Source organism: Archocentrus centrarchus, chromosome 10, assembly GCF_007364275.1.
Source record: "Archocentrus centrarchus isolate MPI-CPG fArcCen1 chromosome 10, fArcCen1, whole genome shotgun sequence".
Lineage (NCBI taxonomy): Eukaryota > Metazoa > Chordata > Actinopteri > Cichliformes > Cichlidae > Archocentrus > Archocentrus centrarchus.
The window spans coordinates 377,340-395,484 of record NC_044355.1 but is presented as its reverse complement, the minus strand read 5'-3'; the positions used below and the strand labels follow the sequence as shown (position 1 = coordinate 395,484).

General features: G+C 43.2%; 2 protein-coding genes and 1 long non-coding RNA gene across 6 annotated transcripts in view; 2 read left to right on the top strand and 1 right to left on the bottom strand.

Annotated features, from left to right (window-relative positions):
* maml1 (mastermind-like transcriptional coactivator 1) overlaps positions 1–5,385 on the top strand; it is a 41,571-nt gene extending 36,186 nt beyond the window's left edge. For 3 of the 4 annotated variants that reach the window (XM_030738677.1, XM_030738676.1, XM_030738674.1), the window contains one exon: positions 750–5,382. In XM_030738677.1, the coding sequence (XP_030594537.1) occupies positions 750–1,741 (992 nt within the window). In that variant the 3' untranslated portion in view covers positions 1,742–5,382. Of the gene's footprint in view, positions 1–749 lie in introns of all 4 variants that reach the window. The other variant, XM_030738678.1, reaches the window with a different exon arrangement.
* Positions 5,386–12,199: 6,814 nt separating this feature from the next.
* ltc4s (leukotriene C4 synthase) lies at positions 12,200–14,678 on the top strand. Its single transcript, XM_030740079.1, has 5 exons — positions 12,200–12,491; positions 12,978–13,077; positions 13,542–13,612; positions 13,713–13,794; positions 14,409–14,678. The coding sequence occupies exons 1-5, from the start codon at positions 12,434–12,436 to the stop codon at positions 14,542–14,544; spliced, it is 447 nt and encodes a 148-aa protein (XP_030595939.1). The 5' UTR covers positions 12,200–12,433; the 3' UTR covers positions 14,545–14,678.
* Positions 14,679–16,752: 2,074 nt separating this feature from the next.
* LOC115786465 (uncharacterized) lies at positions 16,753–17,922 on the bottom strand. Its single transcript, XR_004020425.1, has 3 exons — positions 17,865–17,922; positions 17,148–17,240; positions 16,753–17,048 (listed from the first exon to the last, which is right to left on the bottom strand). It is a non-coding gene; the product is annotated as an uncharacterized LOC115786465 (long non-coding RNA).
* Between the last annotated feature and the right edge of the window lie 223 nt (positions 17,923–18,145).

Sequence of the window (18,145 nt, the reverse complement as noted above, 5' to 3'; positions counted from 1 at the left end):
TAACAGGAAGTAGAATATTTTGAGTGCACAAACCTTTCTGTGACTGTTATGAAAAGTAGAAATGAGTATTTAAAGGATCTGTCCTATCGTGGTCAGAGTTACACGGGATGAAAGAGGATAAAAGTGCTGAGAGATGGGACCAAAGTTTGAGTTTTCCGGTCTTAGGACAACTCCCATTAAAAATGTATCCCTACCAAAAGTTGGCACACAAAAGTAAGCAATGGAATCTAAAATGTGCCAGCAGAGAACAGCCGGGATCGGGGAAACCAGCCGAGCTGAGGTTTTGTGACCGTCTGCTCTCCAAAAAAGAGTTTCCATGTGGAAATAAAAACACTTTAACAGGTTTCTCTCCTTCATTTGAAGTTTACATTAAAAGACAAAAGAAATTTATCACAAATATCTTAAAATGTGTTTATGTTAACGTGTCACAGCAGCTGTGAGTCCATCAGGACAAGCGAGCCTCAGTGAGTTTGGTTTCCGTGGTTCAGCCTTTTGTTGTCTGAATGTGTAAATGCTGCTCACCGCTCATTTGAATGGGAAATGAAAGTAGCTGTTGAGCTGCAGCAGCTCAAAGCTGCAGAGATCTCACATTAAACCTCTAACTCAGTATCCATTATCAAGGTTACAAATCTGATCGTTCTGAGCGTTTCAGTGCACTCACTGCTGTTACTGTCAGATTTTCATCAGCGGATTCTTAGCGGATCCTGTAGAAATTTGATTAATTTGGTGTTTTCTTTGTTTTTGTTCAGCTTCCTCTCAGCCAATGGGCGGCGTCAGCTCCATGGGAGGCCCTGCCCCTGGGTCCCGTATGTTCCCTCAGAACCAAGGCATGATAAGCATGAACATGGGTCAGGGTGGTGGACCAGCAGGTGGTGGAGCACCTCCCCCGCCAGCAAGTCAAGCTGACATCAGTCTGCCGTCCTGTGGGGGTGGCGGGGGCGGCGTGGACGTCCTCTACAACAACATGAACATTCACCCCAACCACACAGCCCACCCACCGCAACAGCCCAGCCTGCAGCGCCAGCCTCTAAACACCATGACCGCCCCCTTCAGGCAGAACCACTTGGCTCAGCAGCAGCACCTAAAAACACCCACCAGTGCCGCCATGTTGAAGCAGCAGCATATGGCAGCTGCCGCCCGCCTGCCGGCCTCCATGCAAGGCAACATGGGGGGCAACATTCCAGGCAGCCAGAGCACCACCTGGCAGCAGCAGCTTGCCAACCAGCCACCTTCCAGTAACACAGGCCTGACCCCCAATGCCTTCAGCAACCCCCCCAATGCCTTCCACATGCAGCAGCAGCCTTGCATTCCCAAGATGCCATCTGGCACCTTTGGCGCCAACCCCACTGGACGTCCAATGGGAGGTCTTAATCCTGGACAACAAATGATGCAGACAAACATAACAGCTGCCCAGCAGAGGCCGCCGCCCAACCCTCAAAGTCTGGGCCAGCCAATGGCCAATCAGCAGCAGGCTCAGCAGCAGCAGGCCCCCCAGAACCAGGCTGTCCTCCCCGACCTAGCAGCATTCGGACAGCCACAAGGCAATGGCCGCCAGGGACTACAGTGTAACCAAGGATACCAGGTGAGCCGGACAGTCAGTCAGCAGCAGGTGTCATTTGGATACAACGTGGCTTCAGGGAGTTTTCCTGCCGAGAGTGAGCTGGTGGACTCACTGCTGAAGGGACAGAGCGCGCAGGAATGGATGGCCGACCTTGACGAACTGCTCGCCAACCACCACTAGTCTCACACACACGAAGCTTGCAGAGTGAGCCACCAACCAAATCCTGCTGCCACCATGTCTAAAGGATTAATTTCTTTTTTCAGACGGGAGGTTGGTGTGTTAGCGTTAGCCGCTGGCCTGCTGTAAATGCAGGAGGCTGGTGGCTGTGTCACGTTCTCAACTGTCAGAGAAATCTGTCAGCACCACACACGCACAAACTGGCCACCGAATAGTTGCAGCGCGATGAAGAAACGCGAAGTATTCGGAGTGTCTGTATGCAGCCATGTTCTTGCTCAGAGGCACTGGGGTCAGCTGAGTCAGCTGATCAGAGCAGCTGAGCTGCTCTCCGGTGTTTCCCACAGGTCAGACTGAATTCATGGGCAGGAGCGCCCGCACTTTCATCATTAAATCAATAACCAGCTGCCTCTCCAGGAAGTTCCTCATCTCTCTGAACTCCAGCTCCTCCATCTTGGACCACAGCTGGTCGTCCTACTCTGGAGTCGTGGTAAGGTCATCATACCTGCTTTAGGTTCTGGTTGCAGTAACCTGCCAGCTCACCACAGCTCCAGAGAAGAGCACCATCTGCGGTCCACAAGGATCCGTATGACGGCGAGATGACGGACTCTCTGGAAAGCAGCTGAATGAGCAAGTGAGCCTGTGGAAAACACGGCAGGAAGGGCCAGGGCAGTGACTGAACTTCCAAAATAAAAGCGATGGGATTGTCCACTATGAAACTGATCGTGTTGTCGTTTTGAGTGAAAATCATCGTGAAATGTCCCCGTGTGGTCCCCGTGTGGTCCTCGAAGGTGAAACCTGTGGGTGGGGAAACACGAGGCTCCATTCAGAAATCTGTCAGATTAAACGCTCCTGGTAGAAAAGTCCTCAAAGTGAATCCAAAAGTAAAAACGTCACAAATTGACCCTCACAGTCCTGCGATCAGTTTCCCGTCATGGGTGCACTGATACGAAGAAGTGCTGCCAAAGGAATAAAACCGGGTTTTTGGGTTTTTACGGAGGAAAAAATCAGCAGATTAAGTTCATTCTTCATATTCATGTAAATGGCCGCCACTTCATTTTAAGCTGCTGTGGTCTCTGAAGGGCCACACTGACCTGCCAAGCTTTGGCCTCACAAAAAAAGCTGTTCTTTCTGACATCACTCAAACATTTCACTAAAATGCAGCCTTGCCAGATTTAACTGGGATAAAATGACCACCCAGCAGGCATGTTTGGGCCTAATCTGGGCAGATTTTGGTGCGGCCCTGACAAACATGGGCCAGAAGTGAAGAGCCAGGTTTAACGTGATGCTATTGGACTGTAGTTATTGTCTCTCAGCCTTTTCCAGTTCCTCCTGCTCCAGAAACACAGGCCTTCCCAGATCAGATCTGTAGTCCCTGCAGGGAATTCCAGGTCCTGTCAGCTCAGATAGTGATCTTATTTGGAACTAATCTGGGCTAACTGGCACAAATGTAGGCAGTGATGTTTGGCCTTTGACGGTGAGCCTGTGGCTGACGGTCTAACACAGAGCCCGATGTGGGCCAGACATTCACTGCTGTGTGGTTGTTCTCTTTGCTTCCACCTCGTGTTGTGTGATAAACATCACCGTATATCTGCTGATGGACAGAATGAGAGCTGAGTGATGCTCTGAGAGCTCCGTGGGTCTGGATGGGATTCGGATCAGAGCCTGAAAAACTCTGATGCTCAAACCGTAAATTTTTCTCCCGTTTCCCCCACCCAGGAGCTGAGTCTGGATCAGCTGCTTTTAAAGGAATTGAAACCAGGAGGTCGAGGCCTGGTTTTATTTTCCTTTGTGTTAAACATGTTTGTGACCCTTTGCCCGAAGGTTTCCTGACTTTAATGAAGCTACCTGAAGTTTTTCTGGTTCAGCTGGTTTTTCTGGTTTCTGAAGTTGGTTCTCTACCACCAGGAATGTAAACCTAAACGCCTGCACGCTGTCTGTAAATGGAGACGAACGCTGTGGGCACACACAAAAATACTCACACGCTGCAGTACAATTACTACTGAACCCGTGGCTTGGCGCTGAACCGCTGTCCTTGCCTTTTAAAGGACCATACCTCTGTTTTTACAGCTTTGAATACATTATTTTTCTGGTTTTGCAGGTTGATTTTCATACTGTAGGCAAATGTGTGGAAAGCTTTTCTCCACACACATTTAAATATTTCTAACAACGGAGCTTTCTTTGTTCAGGGAAATGAGCTGCAGTCAGATCGAGCTTTTTTCCCAGCGGAGTTTCATCTGTTGAATTTCAGTCAGCTGGTTGCAGAAATCCTCCGCAACTCAGTTTGATTGAAAAAAACCAAAAAAACAGAGAAATGGTCCTTTAAACTCGTACAAAGCAGCCGGAGAAGCAGGAGCGTCTGTACTTGGTGTTAACCTGCAGGTGAACAGGTGAACCTTGGCCTGACGGGAGCCTGTGGTGTCACTAATGTTGTTTTTCTCCTTTAATCAGAACATTTTACCCTGAGTGTGGTCTGATGGGTGGTGGCTGCTTGAAGGCCTGTGAGTCTGACGCGTTGTGAAACTGTCCGACTGAGGGTGAAAGTTTCACTCAGAAATCGAGTAAAATGATTTTTAAATATCAGTTTAAACATTTACAGCCTCCTCCTTTAAATCTGCTACATATGTGGCAAACATTCAGGAAACCCCACTTTCCCAGGTAAAAGTCCTTGGCCATATCCTTCTTTGTACATGAACTTTATTTTCACCTGGATTGGTCTAAAAGGCCTCTGATTGGCCAGAGTTTCCTGTCCCAGGTGATATTTTTAGAGTCCAGGGACATTCAGAAGTCTAGTTTCTTCTCTAACTGTTCAAACATATGTGCCAAGCTTTTTTTTTTTTTTTTGTCCAATGACATCTGAGATATTTCCGGTACCTTCTTTCATGCCAGCTGTCATTTAAGATTACAATAAAAGACTGAATAAAAGTAATAAAACGAAACATTTCCATTTGAGGCTTTTTTAATTTTAAAATGGAAATTAATTTTGGCCCAAACGAACTCTTCACCTGTCCATCAGGTCGGTCACACTCAGACACACCTGTGGATCCTGCAGGTAGAAATGCTTCCCGGTCCTGTTCCGTGTTGGAGACGCAGTGACGGCGTCTTCACAGACTTTGAGTGGTATTCCGTTGTGTCCACACAGTTTCTCACTGCCACCATTGATCGGATTGTTCTGACGGTTCTGTTTAAGGTGGAGTGGCGATCCGGTCGTCCTATCTACTGTACTGTTTTCCACATCTTCAGAGATGGTGTGTGTGTGTGTGTGTGGTGTGTTGTGTGTGGTGTGTGTGTGTGTGTGTGTGTGTGTGTGCGCGGCCATGCTGCTGTTTTTGTTGCTGATTGATCGCTCGGGGCTGGTTTCGTGTTTTCACCCAAAGCGCTGCCGATCTCCCGGCCACCTTCAGCATCCGACCTCGCCCTGCCTCCCGGGTTTTCTGGGGTTAAATGTCGTAGGCAGGCTCTGTGTAAATGTCTATAAATATATTTTTTTGTATGTATGCCTTTCCTAATGATCTGGAGAAGATAGATGTTATTTTTATATATTGCAGCGGATTTTTTTTGTAAGTATTTTATACTTTTGATATGGTTCTCTGTAAAACAAGAGTATTATGTAAATATAGTTCTTTAGAAACTGCTGGTCTGCGTGTTTCTGTGAGTGTTTCAATTCTCTACACATGATCCAACACACATTCATCCACCATGGTGGTCTGAGTGCTTGAACTGAAGGTGGACTTCTTCTGGTTCATGAAGACGTTTCAGATCTCATCCCAAGGTCACGTGGGTCAAGATGTGAGTGGGGGTTGACTCATGGCGATCTCATGGCTGTGTTATAGGTGGCTGGTAGATGGTGTCATAGGCCACCACCTCTGTTCAGCGATGGTGGTTCTCTCAAACGTCAGTGTGTTACAGCAGCCCGCTGCACTTCAGCCCCAGTGACACCCTCAGGAGAACCGCTCCATCCTGCATGCAAAACACAAGCTGAGCAGTCACGGGTGCGCCGACCTTTACACACAGTATGGTGCACAAGTCTTGACACCCCCACCCCACTGAATCAGTGTTGTCTACATATGACAAAGCATCAATTTTAAAACAGGGAGACGGGCTGAATTTCACCAAATTACACAAGAACCGGACTGAAAATCATTGGCAGCAGGTCTGATGGAGCGATGAACCTGTCAGTATGTCCGGAGGTCAGGAGAGGTCCATCAGTGTCTGCAGCCATCTGTGAAACACAGTGGAGGCTCAGTCATGGTTGGAGTTGGAGATCTTATTTAAACTGATGGAATTATGAATGCAGAAAATTACTATTGATCCACCATCCAGAAAGCTTCTGATTGGCAGCAGCTTCATCTTTCAGCATGACAATGATCCCAAACACACTGCAGTGCAGTAAAAGCCCACCTGGCTATAAAAACAGGTGAACACTCAGTCATGGATCGACCTCCTCAGAACCCAGACCTCAGCATTACTGAAGCAGTGTGGGATAGTGATGTGTGCATCGACACTGAAATATCGATACTTCCAATACCAGACCTTTACGCTTTAAAATTGATTCTCAAATCCAAGTATCGATACTTTCAATACTTCAGTCATTTGAGATAATGTATCTTATCAAGAACATGTTAGAAAGTAACTAAATTATTGCGATCTTGCCTAATGAGACTGGGTTGATGGGAACTACTTTTTCTTCCACCTGGTAAGTGTGTAATGCATAAGGACGTAATGCCCAAGCACAGCGTGCTGCTGCTCACTCACTCAAACATAGACACAATGGCAAATGGTCACGTGTGGAGCTGTTTTAGCTCCACACGTGGTAACACACAACTTTTTAACCCCCTCAGAATAATTCAATTTTATTTATATAGCACCAAATCACAACAAACAGTCGTCTCAAGGCACTTTGTATTGTGGGTAAAGACCCTACAATAATACAGAGAAAACCCAACAGTCTAAACGACCCCCTATGAGCAGCACTTGGTGACAGTGGGAAGGAAAAACTCCCTTTAACAGGAAGAAACCTCCATCAGAACCAGGCTCAGGGAGGGGGGGTCATCTGATGAGACCAGTTGGGGCTGAGGGGAGAGAAAAGACATGCTGTGGAAGAGAGCCAGAGATTAATAATAATTAATGATTAAATGCAGAGTGGAGTATAAACAAAGTAAATAAGGTGAATGAAAAGAAACAGTGCATTATCGGAACCCCCCCCAGCAGCCTAGGCCAATCCGGTCTTTAAGTCTGACGTCACTTCTGGGTCCAGGTGCCCATAAATGGACAGCAATGGCAGCCCAGTCACTGTTCGCTATTGCATTTGGATCGGTCAAAACAACGAGGGACACAGCATTGCTGAGTATTGAACACAGGAGAGTTTGGACCCAAAAATGGAATTCTACGTCATCACTTAAAGACCGGATAGCAGCATAACTAAGGGAGGGTTCAGGGTCACCTGATCCAGCCCTAACTATAAGCTTGATCATAAAGGAAAGTTTGAAGCCTAATCTTAAAAATAGAGAGGGTGTCTGTCTCCAGAATCCAAGCTGGGAACTGGTTCCACAGAACAGAATACACAATACTGAATACAAGGCATACATGATGACGCAGACCGAGGAGGAGAGCCAAATGTCAGGTGCTGCTGCTAGGGCAGGACAGACCGAGTCCTTTGGTGTTGCAGGCATGTACAGAGAAAAGAAATGGAGACTTTCAAGGGGCAATAAGCACAGTCGCTGTTTGAGTTGGACAGATTAAGATAGTATAAGTAATGAAATAAACACGTGCTTCACCACATGGCTGCATGATTTCAGCTTGGACTAATATTTGTAACATCCCTACGTGAGATAATCTCACAGAGGTAAAAAAGCCTAGATTTATTCAAGTAAGCGTTCCTAAAATGTAAGATAACTGAAAGTGGTTTAAGACCAATTGTGATAAAAACTGCTATGGTGGAATATAAAAAATATATACTAGAAAAGATGAATTAAAAAAATAAAATTTTACCAATAAAATATAGCTCATTTATTATTGTGAAATATAGGTATATCGACAAACATGCAATTATTGACATTTATTTATTAAAATGTTTTACTGGTAATTTTAATTTGAGTCACCCAATGACTGGAACACAAACACTTGATGTTTATATTCTGATATTGTAGGCTATTTGGAGAGACTCCATATAGTTCAATCTAAATAAGACTAAGCAATCAGTGTTGAATAATACTATCATTTATTTTTCCCTGTGATTTTATTTCATTTAAGATTTTTGCACAAAGTATCGGTATCAGATCGGTATCGCCAATACCAGCTTGAATTTTACTCAGTATTGGATCGGAAAGAAAATCTGTGGTATCAAACATCACTAGTTTGGGATCATCTGAAGGCTGAAACGTCCAAAGAAGAGCTTTGAATGTCCTTCAAGAAGCCTGGAGAACTGTTCCTGCAGACTTAAAGCACTGACAGGAAGCTGCCTCCGAGGGAATAATGGTCGTCACAGAAACACATTGACTTTCAAGCTCGTTAGAGTTGTACAAACTGTCTTTGTCCTGTATGCTGGATTAACATGTCTCTTTACATTTCTGTAAATCTCTGCACCTATTTCACACTTTACTGGCTATATCTATATCTATATCTATATAAATATGAGAAAGAGAGATATATATCTATATCTCTATGTATGTATATATGTGTGTGTCTGTGTGTGTGTGTATATATATATATATATAAATTAAAATTAAAAAATAGGGGTGTGGCTCTTTGAACAGGAGATTGAGCTCGTCAGGACAGGCTCAGTCATGCACCTGAAGGTTCAGAGAGACTGAAGGATGCTAACAGCCCTGGAAGGAGTCCAGCTGACCTCATTTGGAGCGTGTAAGACGAGCATGTTGGTAAAGATACAAAAATAATTCTGGGGAACTTCAGACTTCTCTAAAGATTATCTGAAATATGTTTTAATTCTGCTTGGATTCAATCATAAACAGAATTCTAACACTAACACATTCATCTAAACCGCTGAAATCTGGTAAAATGCTTGTAGCATTTGGAGGAAATGTGCTGCTTGGTGCTGCTGGTTTAAACACTTTTAAATGGCTTCAAAATATTAAACGGATCCTGTCTCAGGTACCTGCAGCTGTTCATTTTAGCACTCCTCTTTATCTTGTATTTAGTTACCCTTTAGCTACAGTTATTACTTCAGTTCATGTCATTAAGCTGAATAATATCTAACATTCACTCTCATGGAGGTGACTGAAGAACATCCCGTTTCTTTGCCTGGAGAAACTTGTGTTTGTGCTTCGGCTCGTTATCACCTGCTCTGTGTGACTGACCGCTTCCTGCTGCTTCTGTCAGTCACATCATCAACAGACACCAGTGAGCCGGGTCACGCCCACATCACCTCGATGCTTCATATCATGATTCCTCTCCCCATCATTCTGCTCCAAGTTCATCTTGATTTCATCTGTCCACAGATTTTTCCCAGGCCTCTGAGATGTTTCTGCTGGAGTCTAATCCGAGCTTCCTGTTCCCGAGTGTAACCAGCAGTTTGCACCTTGTTATAAACTCTTTATTTCCATTCATGAAGGTGTCTGAAGCTGTTTAAGTGCTGCTGAGCTGCTCAGTGCAGTCGTCCTTTAAACGATGAAGCAGATTCTTGGTTTTATTTTGGTTTTTCAGCCCAATGATGGCATCTCTCTCTCTCAGCAGGTCTTTGAACTTCATATTTAACACTACAGTGAGAAATTGCAAATACAGATTTTAATCAAAGACTTGAAAATAATTTGGCCTCAGTAAGAATCTTGTTTCTGGACTCTTTAACTAAACAGGGTCCTGAGAGATCAGGTCTGCTCCTCGACTTCCTCCCACAGGGATTCGTGCTCTCACCTTTATAATTTATCCTTCATGAATGTGTCAGAGCAGATATGAAGGTCCTAAAATGACTAGTGCTGTCACATCTTAGACCTATAGTCAGCCCTTTCCTGGATCCACTACAGTTTGCTTATCAGCATCAGGTAGGCGTGGATGACGCTGTTATCCACTTAGTACAGAAGGCACACAAACATCTGGATCAGAACAACTCCACTTTAAGAATCATCTTCTTCAATTTCTCTAACACATTAAACACCATCCAACCTCTCAGACTGGGAGAGAACATGGAAAGAATGCAGGTGGACAAGTCCATGATCACCTGGGGTCTGTCCAACAGACCCCAGTATGTGCAACTGGGAACATGCCAATCTGAGGTCTTAGTAACATTGGAGCACCACAAGGAACAGTACTCTCATCTTTCCTCTTCACCCTGTACACTAACGACTTCCAGTACAAGTCAGATCTGTGCCGTCTTCAGAAGTTTTCCGATGACTCTGCTGTGGTTGGATGCATCAGGGATGGTCAGGAGGGTGAGTACAGGAAGGTGGTGATAGCTTTGTTGAGTGGTGAAATATGAACCATCTGCTGCTCAATGTAAACAAGGCCAAGGAGGTAGTGATGGACTTCAGGAAGAAGAGAACAATGATCAGCCCTACTACCATCAAGGATCAGAGACGTTGAGCAGGTGGAAACATACAAATACCTTGGTGTCATCTTTGACAACAAACTGAACTGGAAGGCCAACACAGAGGCTGTGTACAGGAAGGGGATGAACAGACTTGATTTTCTGAGGAGGCTCAGATCCTTCAGTGTGTGTAGCAAGATGCTGATGCTGTTCTACCAGTCTGTTGTTGCTATCTTCTTTGCAGCTGTTTGCTGGGGATGTAGCATCAGATGTGGAGACACAAACAAGCTCAACAAACTGATTAGGAAGGCTGGCTCAGTCCTCGGCTGCTCTCTGGACAATTTCGAGGTGAGGGTGGAAAGGAGGACACTTAATAAATTTATGACTATTGTGGACAACACTTCACACCCCCTCCATAATCTACTGGACAGACAGAGGAGCACAATTAGCAACAGACTTCAGCTCTACTGTAGTGAGGGACAGTACACGAGATCATTTGTACGAACCACAGTCTCATTGTACAACTCTTCTTCGCTGTGTCAGGTCACTGCTGAGTACTAGATAATTATACTTGTCCAGTAATAGCCACTATCATATTTAATACCACTATTACTGTCTATTGCACTCACCATTTATACATATAAGCATGTATACATATTGCTTACTGAATTTTACTTGCACTGACATTTGCCTAATTTTATTAGTTGTTTTTACCTTTTTATATATTTTGTGTGTTTTTGTCAGCGGTGCTGCACAGTGTTGCTCCTGCAAAGCTAGAGGAAGTTGCCCTTTCACAAAGGCTACACGCGGGAACGGTGAGGAAAATGAGTGACAGAAAATGTAAAGTACAAAAAGTGTCTGCAGTTTTTCTGCTAGCTAAAAGAAGAGCTGCTGTATTTCCAGGAAGAGCAAAGAATGAGCGATAAGTTCACTCAGATGGAGAAAGAGGAAGAAGAGCAGCAGCAGCAGGTCAGCTGATCACAGCCTGCACACCAACATCATTTACTGCAGCTACAATAGAAAGCTGTGATTCTTCTCCCCATGCAGAACCACTACAGCTGATCTTAGGGTTCCTCCACCTTCTGAGTCCCACTGTAACCCCTGAGTATCCTCATGTTGGTGTTTAGGTGGAGGCACAGTCACCCTCTACTATGGAGGACACAGAGAATAGAGCTGTGTTTAAATTCACTTTCAGTTTGTGTCCTACAGAACAGATTCAAGCTGAGTGCACTCATTAGGAATAAAATGTATTTTGGAATAATGTTTCTACTCTCAGGTATTATTTTATTACAATAATATATAATGAGGTTCAGTTAGCTTTACAGAAAAATAGCAGGTAAACGTCCTCCAAAGAACTACTTTTACTTTTTTTGAGTACATTTCAGAGCCTGTACTTTTTTACTTTTACTGTAGTAAAGAAGTTGAACCAGTACTTCAACTACCAGTGTAGTTTTTAACACAAGTACTTGTAATTCTACTTAAGTACAGAATGTCAGTACTTTTGCCACCTCTGTCTTTCTATGAAAACACAACCACTTGAAAGTGTGCAGGTAGCTGTTGTGGTTGGGATAATGAGAGCAGCTATGGCTCGGTCCTTCGTTTGGGCTCAGGTGCTGGAACCTGTTCCCAAAACTGAACTGAGGCAAACTGTGTGTAAAGCAGCTTCGTCTGTCCTGTTTGAGGAAACCATGACAGGTTTATTTCATCGAGCTTTTCCTCGGGTCCTGGTTTGGATATTTATCTGGTCTAACAGCTGATTGGTGAGTGAGCTGAGCCAGCACACCTGTAATTGCACAGGTACAGGGGCTGGCTGCTTCTTTGAGTTCATCACCGGGATAAAGAGCTTCTAATTTTTGATTTCCTGCATGATGCTGTGTGGATTTTCTCCTCATTGTTATTTCTCTTCCTTGTGTTATGTTTGTGCATCTGACGTGTGTTTGTTTTAAAAATGTGCAGTGATCACAGATGATTCATCTACTGTGCACCAAATCTACCTGTAGGTACAAATAAAGTCACCTGAACCTGTTTGAACATCATGGACCCTTTACTGCGTCACTCTTAGCCAACCAAACTCTGGGTTATTGTTGGGAAAGGGCCTGAGGACCGGCCCCTCCCTGTTACCTGTGCTGTAATACCTGTTTCCTGGACTTCTGTTTCCTGCACTTCTGCCTGTGCTCTCAGAGAGCAGGTGTGTCTCACCTGTCTGACTCACTGTGGAAATGATGGAGGAGCTGGTCGGCCTCGGCGCCGTGACCCTGCTGGGCGTCTTGGAGCAAGGTAAGAGGGGAGTGCTGGGACGTGACTGGAGGTGGTGAAACCTGCTTCATGAGGTTCTTACTGGGTTAAATTCTGTTTATTCCCATCCTGTTTATGTTTATGAACATGAGCCATAAACAGTTGTTTTTAGACCACGCCTCCAGAATTATAAATCTGCAGGAAAAGAAGTTTAACCTTTTTTTTCTCTTAATGATATTTCATGTTCTGCACTGTAGTTCAGCTGCTCTTCTGTTTACATGTTTGATATTTGCCTTATTTAAAGCCGCTTGAATTGTTTTGTTGTGTTTGGCAGCTTCCACTCACTGCTTCCCTGCTTTTATTTTCCCATTTTTACAAATTCAATTTGCATAGATGACAAACATGGTGTGTACATTGGTCTGTGGGCGGCTCTCTGATGGCATTTTTAACCCATTTAAAGAATAAACTGATTTATTAATGTAATAAAAATATAATGTTCATTAAGCTGTTTTCTTTGTGTGTGTTTAGCTTATTTCTCTCTCCAGGTGATTTATGCCAGGAGGAAGTACTCGGTGTCTCCACCCACCACCTCTGGACCGCCAGAGTTCGAGAGGATCTTCAGAGCTCAGTCAGTCCGTGTGTCTTTGTGTGTCTGTACTTGTATTACTGCCATATGGGGACACACATGTGACACCCACTCTGTGGGGACCCTTCAATTTTGGTGGTGGTGGGGGGGGGGGGGGGGGGGGGGGGGGTAGGAAAAGTCCCCATAAGGGCAGTTATTTCATTTTGGTGTGAAGACTGTTTAACTTTAGGTTATGTTCCAGATTTAGACTTTTTATCATGTGATCTTTATTCCACAGTAACGATCTCCCCCAGGAACCCCAATAACCTAACTTAACAAGGAGAAAAGGTGCACGGGCTCACACCAGAGTACCGCCACATGTTCAAAACTTCACCTGATAAATTAGGATAATAACAAGGTCTCTGGCACCCCTTAGAGGCTGCTGTGTGTAGTGTGTTATCACTTATTTTTGGTTTATTGTTGTCATCACTTCAAGCTGAATTTTTTAAACTGTCCTTTGTGTTTAGAGCAAACTGCTCTGAGTACTTCCCCATCTTCATCACTGTGTTGTGGACATCCGGAGTCTTCTTCAGCCAAGGTGAGCCAACAGAAGCCGCATGGGCTGCTGCATCAGCGGTAACGTGTATACCCTCAATATTTACCTTATCAGGCTGCAAAGGTGTATCTGTGTGTTTCAGGTCTGTCTTCGGTCTGCGGTTTGCTTTATTTATATGGACGCTTCAATTACTTTCGAGGGTATTCTGAGTCCGCGCAAGGACGGTAAGAGCCATGAAAACCTCTACTATAAATACACTCAATGCTTAAAACCAGTGAAGCCAGAGCAGGACCGTTTTATCATAACCGAAGGTCAGGACCTTTATGCATCAGCATCAAACTTTATATTTTCAAAGTTCAACACTTTGACTTGATCGTTCTCTTAAAATGCCCAGCTGCCACCATCAGTCCAACAAACTATCAAAAAATGTTGCAGAGCTGCTCACACTGAAAAAGAGCTGAGCTTATTTCTGTTTTGAACTGATGAGATGAGGATGGCGTAGCCTTGATCTAAATCAAAGGTTGTGTGGTGTGTACAGACAAATGCAGTACAGCAGACTGTATATGGACAGGTGGGGCCACCATGATGTCACCCATTGGTGTTTTTTGGCTCCATAAACCAATGTGGTGGTCAGAACACTAACATTCATGTTGAGGTAAAATATGGGGTCCTAAAAATCTGTCATACACAGCGAGTGGTTAAAATATAATGTGTATTCAAAGAGGTGGAAAAAACACAGCTTCCTGCCTTTTGTAAATGATTTAATGTGTTTTTCTGCCTGCACAGGTGTGTCACAGGTAGACAGGTTAACATCGCTCATGTCTCTGGTCTCTTTCAGTCTGGCTCCGCTTTATTTCAGCGCTCAGATTCTCTGGGTTCTCATCGGGTTCTCGTCTCTCGGCGTTTTCCTCACATTCTGCCGAGTGTACCTGAATGTGGACCTGCTGCAGGAGCTCTGCTCCGCCCTGTTTTGATTGACGGGAGGCTGCAAAGTGATGAAGAAAAGGAGGAGGAAGTGATGCTTTCTGCTCAGTGATCTTAACGTCTGTATTTCTGTGTGCAGTTTGGGTTGTTAAATATTCATACGAGTTATCATGAGTTCATTCATCAGTCTGTAAACTCATCTGAAAGTGGAAATAAAGAGATGCGACATAATCTGCATTTTTCAGTTTCTATTTTATCTACTCTGTGAATGTGAGTCTGTCTCTCTGTGTTAGCCCTGCGACAGGCTGGTGACCTGTACAGGTGTACCCTGCCTCTTGCCCTATGACAGCTGGAATAGGCTCCAGCCTCCCCACCCCCCCACGACCCTGAACAGGCGGAGGAAGAGAATGGGTGAATGTTTCTGTTGATCACCAGCAGAGGGCACCAGTGACCACCCGTGTCTCATTCAGTTGGGGAGGGCTGACAGATGTGAGGGGGTGTCCATTTTTAAATCTTAAAATTATATTGTTTTGCATCTATAATGAATAAAGGAGCTTTCAGGACACATTATTACATTCTTCAGCATTATTTAGTCCAGGGGTCTCAAACGCCCGGCCCGCAGGCCCCTTCTGGCCCCCGTCCCACCGCTTCCAGGATGTGAATTGATGTCAAAAGTATAATACAATTTGGCCCTTTAAGTTACTTTTTAAAAATTTTGCTTTCCCCTTCAATTAAGACAACCTTTTGTCATGTAATTTAAATCAGATATCCCCAGATACCAGCGCATAGGCCATTTGGTGAAAAAAAAAAAATTTTTTTTCTGTTTTAATTATTATGAGTCTGAACGACATTTTATTTTGAAAAATGGGCAGATTCTCTCCGTTAGATCTGTCTATGACTCACTCTTGACACGTGTCACAACCTTGTCTCGGTCACATGACACATGGCTGCTAAAATTAAAGCCACAATCTTCACTGGTTCCCATACCTGTGGAAAGGCCTTTACAAACCGGACGCGTAAATTTCGTGTGTTAAAAATATTTTTTCGACTTACCTGTTTTCAATGCAGCTGTTCACACCGAACGTGTCATTTCACAGGACAAATTTGTGGCATTTATTATTTTTTTGGATCAAGTTTGATTTTTCTGACTTTCGCAAACAAACATCTGACCAATCAAATCGCTGCATTTAGCAACATGTGAGCTTATAGCAGAAAATGTGCACCTATACACTGAATAAACAGTGATGTAGGAACAGTAAAATAAATAAATACAGTAAAAGTACAGTACAGTAATATAATACAATGTTACACAGTGTGTCTGCTAGCTAAAAGAAGAGCTGCTGTATTTCCAGGGAGAGAAAAGAGAGAAAAGTTCACTCAGAGATGGAGAAAAAGGACAGGAGAGGAAGAAGAAAGGTTAGATTTAAAGGTAAAGACTGGCAAAACAAACTGAGGTATGCTGACTTTGTGTAATTCAAAGATTGTATGAAAATAGGTCAGTTTGCTGTACTGTATTTACAGTAAAGCTCTGTGTTGGACTGGTGCACAGTGACTGTGTTCACGGTCAGTTACAGGTTACATCAGTGTACCAGAAATGAGTTTGAATCAAAGCTGCTGATGCTGAGATTCATTCACTGAATTCAACATTTATACAACCTGCTACTTTCACTTTCTTACTTTGAGTACATTTCAGAGCCTGTACTTTTTACTTTTATACTTATACTTAAGTAAATAAGTACAAAGAGAGACGTACACTCTAAAATTTGACAAGTTGACCTTACTTAAGAAAATCTTGGAAACCGATTGCCCTGAAAAATGTAACTAAGTATAACTATTAAGTCTTATGTTTGTTTACTTAACATATACTTGTTCAGTGTACTTAAGACCTTGTTGTGTCAACTTAATCGTGTTAAGTTAAATTAACTTAGTTTAGTGAAGTTGTTTCAACTCAGAGATAAGAAGTAAATTAACCTGTTCTTAACTTAGCTACATCAAGTTAGTCCAACTTACATGAACAGTACAGTTTACTTAGCAGACTCTAGGAAACCGATTGCCTTAAATGAATGAAGTAACTACAACAAAACATGATAAGTTCACAAGGTTCAATGTTTTATTTTTAACAAAATACTATCCTCAGCTTCTTAACAAAAAATAAGAACTTTACCAACTTATTTGATAATACAATGCAACAGTGCAAAAACAAAATCAAATTAAAATATGATGAAAAAAATATATTAAATGAATACACAATATGAAAAAACATAGAAATACAAGTAATGGCATAAAAAAGAAACCAGACTGAGCATCAGCCTCTGAATGAAGTCAAAGGTGTTTTTTAGGCATTTTGTACAGTCAGGATGAAGGACACAGGTCAGTCCAAATATGAGGCAAACAGCATGATCAGTGTCAACCATGACAATTGTACCTTCCAGAATGATAACATGCTGGATGGTTCAAGGTGAAGAGCATTCGGACCTGGTTGCTGACTGACTTCAGGAATAACAGGCAATAATCCCACGGGAACCTGGGTGAAGTCTGCCACGGCATCTGAATCCTGTGGATATTAAGAAAAAAAAAAAGAGAAAAAAAGAATGGGGTGAAAATCTTGATTTCCAAGTGCAGAACCTCTAACAAACCAAATTGCAATACGTACAAAAGAGACATTGTAGAAGTCTCTTTCATCATCCCCGAGGAAAACCGAGAGACATCGCAGGACAGCAGTCCTCATGGCAACAACATCACTGGTCTACAAGAAGGGAAAAACAATAAAAGTAAGCAAAAGCATCTTCTGAAGAAAATGAATCACATTCTTCACAATAAGTGATACAAAATAATTGTTCAGCTCGTTGAGAGCACTTATTTAGTGGAATGCATTGTATTTTTTTCTTCCATGCTTCCATGTCCAGAGCATTATAATCAAGCAAAGTTGTAAAAAAACAAAGAACGGCTCCCACTGGCCACTTTTCCACCGACAGGGTTCTGGTGCCAGTATTTGAACCGTTCAGCAGTTTTTCCACTCGAGGCTTGTTCCTGAACGTCACATTACCCTCCATGACCGAGTGAAATTAAGGCTACACGAATGTTAGCAGGCCTGGTTTACGCTTACAAACATGCTAACATACTGCATTTGAAATACAGGTAATTAATGATAAGAGCTCTTATCATGGACAAAACATTAAAGGCTCTCAAGTAAAATACAGTACATGGCAGTTTTAGCTAATATTGGCCCCATAAGCCCATGCTAACATTAACATTAGCATTAGTCTGCAAATACGTTTATGCATCATCATGCAAAACTAGCCTGTAACAATACATTGAATAATAAAGTCATACATGACACATGAAAACATAATGAAGATGAACAGCTCACCTTTAGAGAAGATTAGCTTCTTCCAATGTGTAAGTCCACAGGGTTTCTGGAAGCTTCCCGCACTTCTGTACTGCGCATGTGCACTGCTGAACTCACCCCAGCATTCACTCCAGTAACAAAAATATTCAAGTCCAGTTTACACACTAGAACTTAGTCTTGTACCTTTCTCAGGCTAAACGTGTACATTACTCACATTGCTTGAGTTAACTCAACAGTATAGTGAGACTTAAGTAAAGCACACAAACATAATTTAAGTAAGAATAGGTATTACCTTTTAGCGT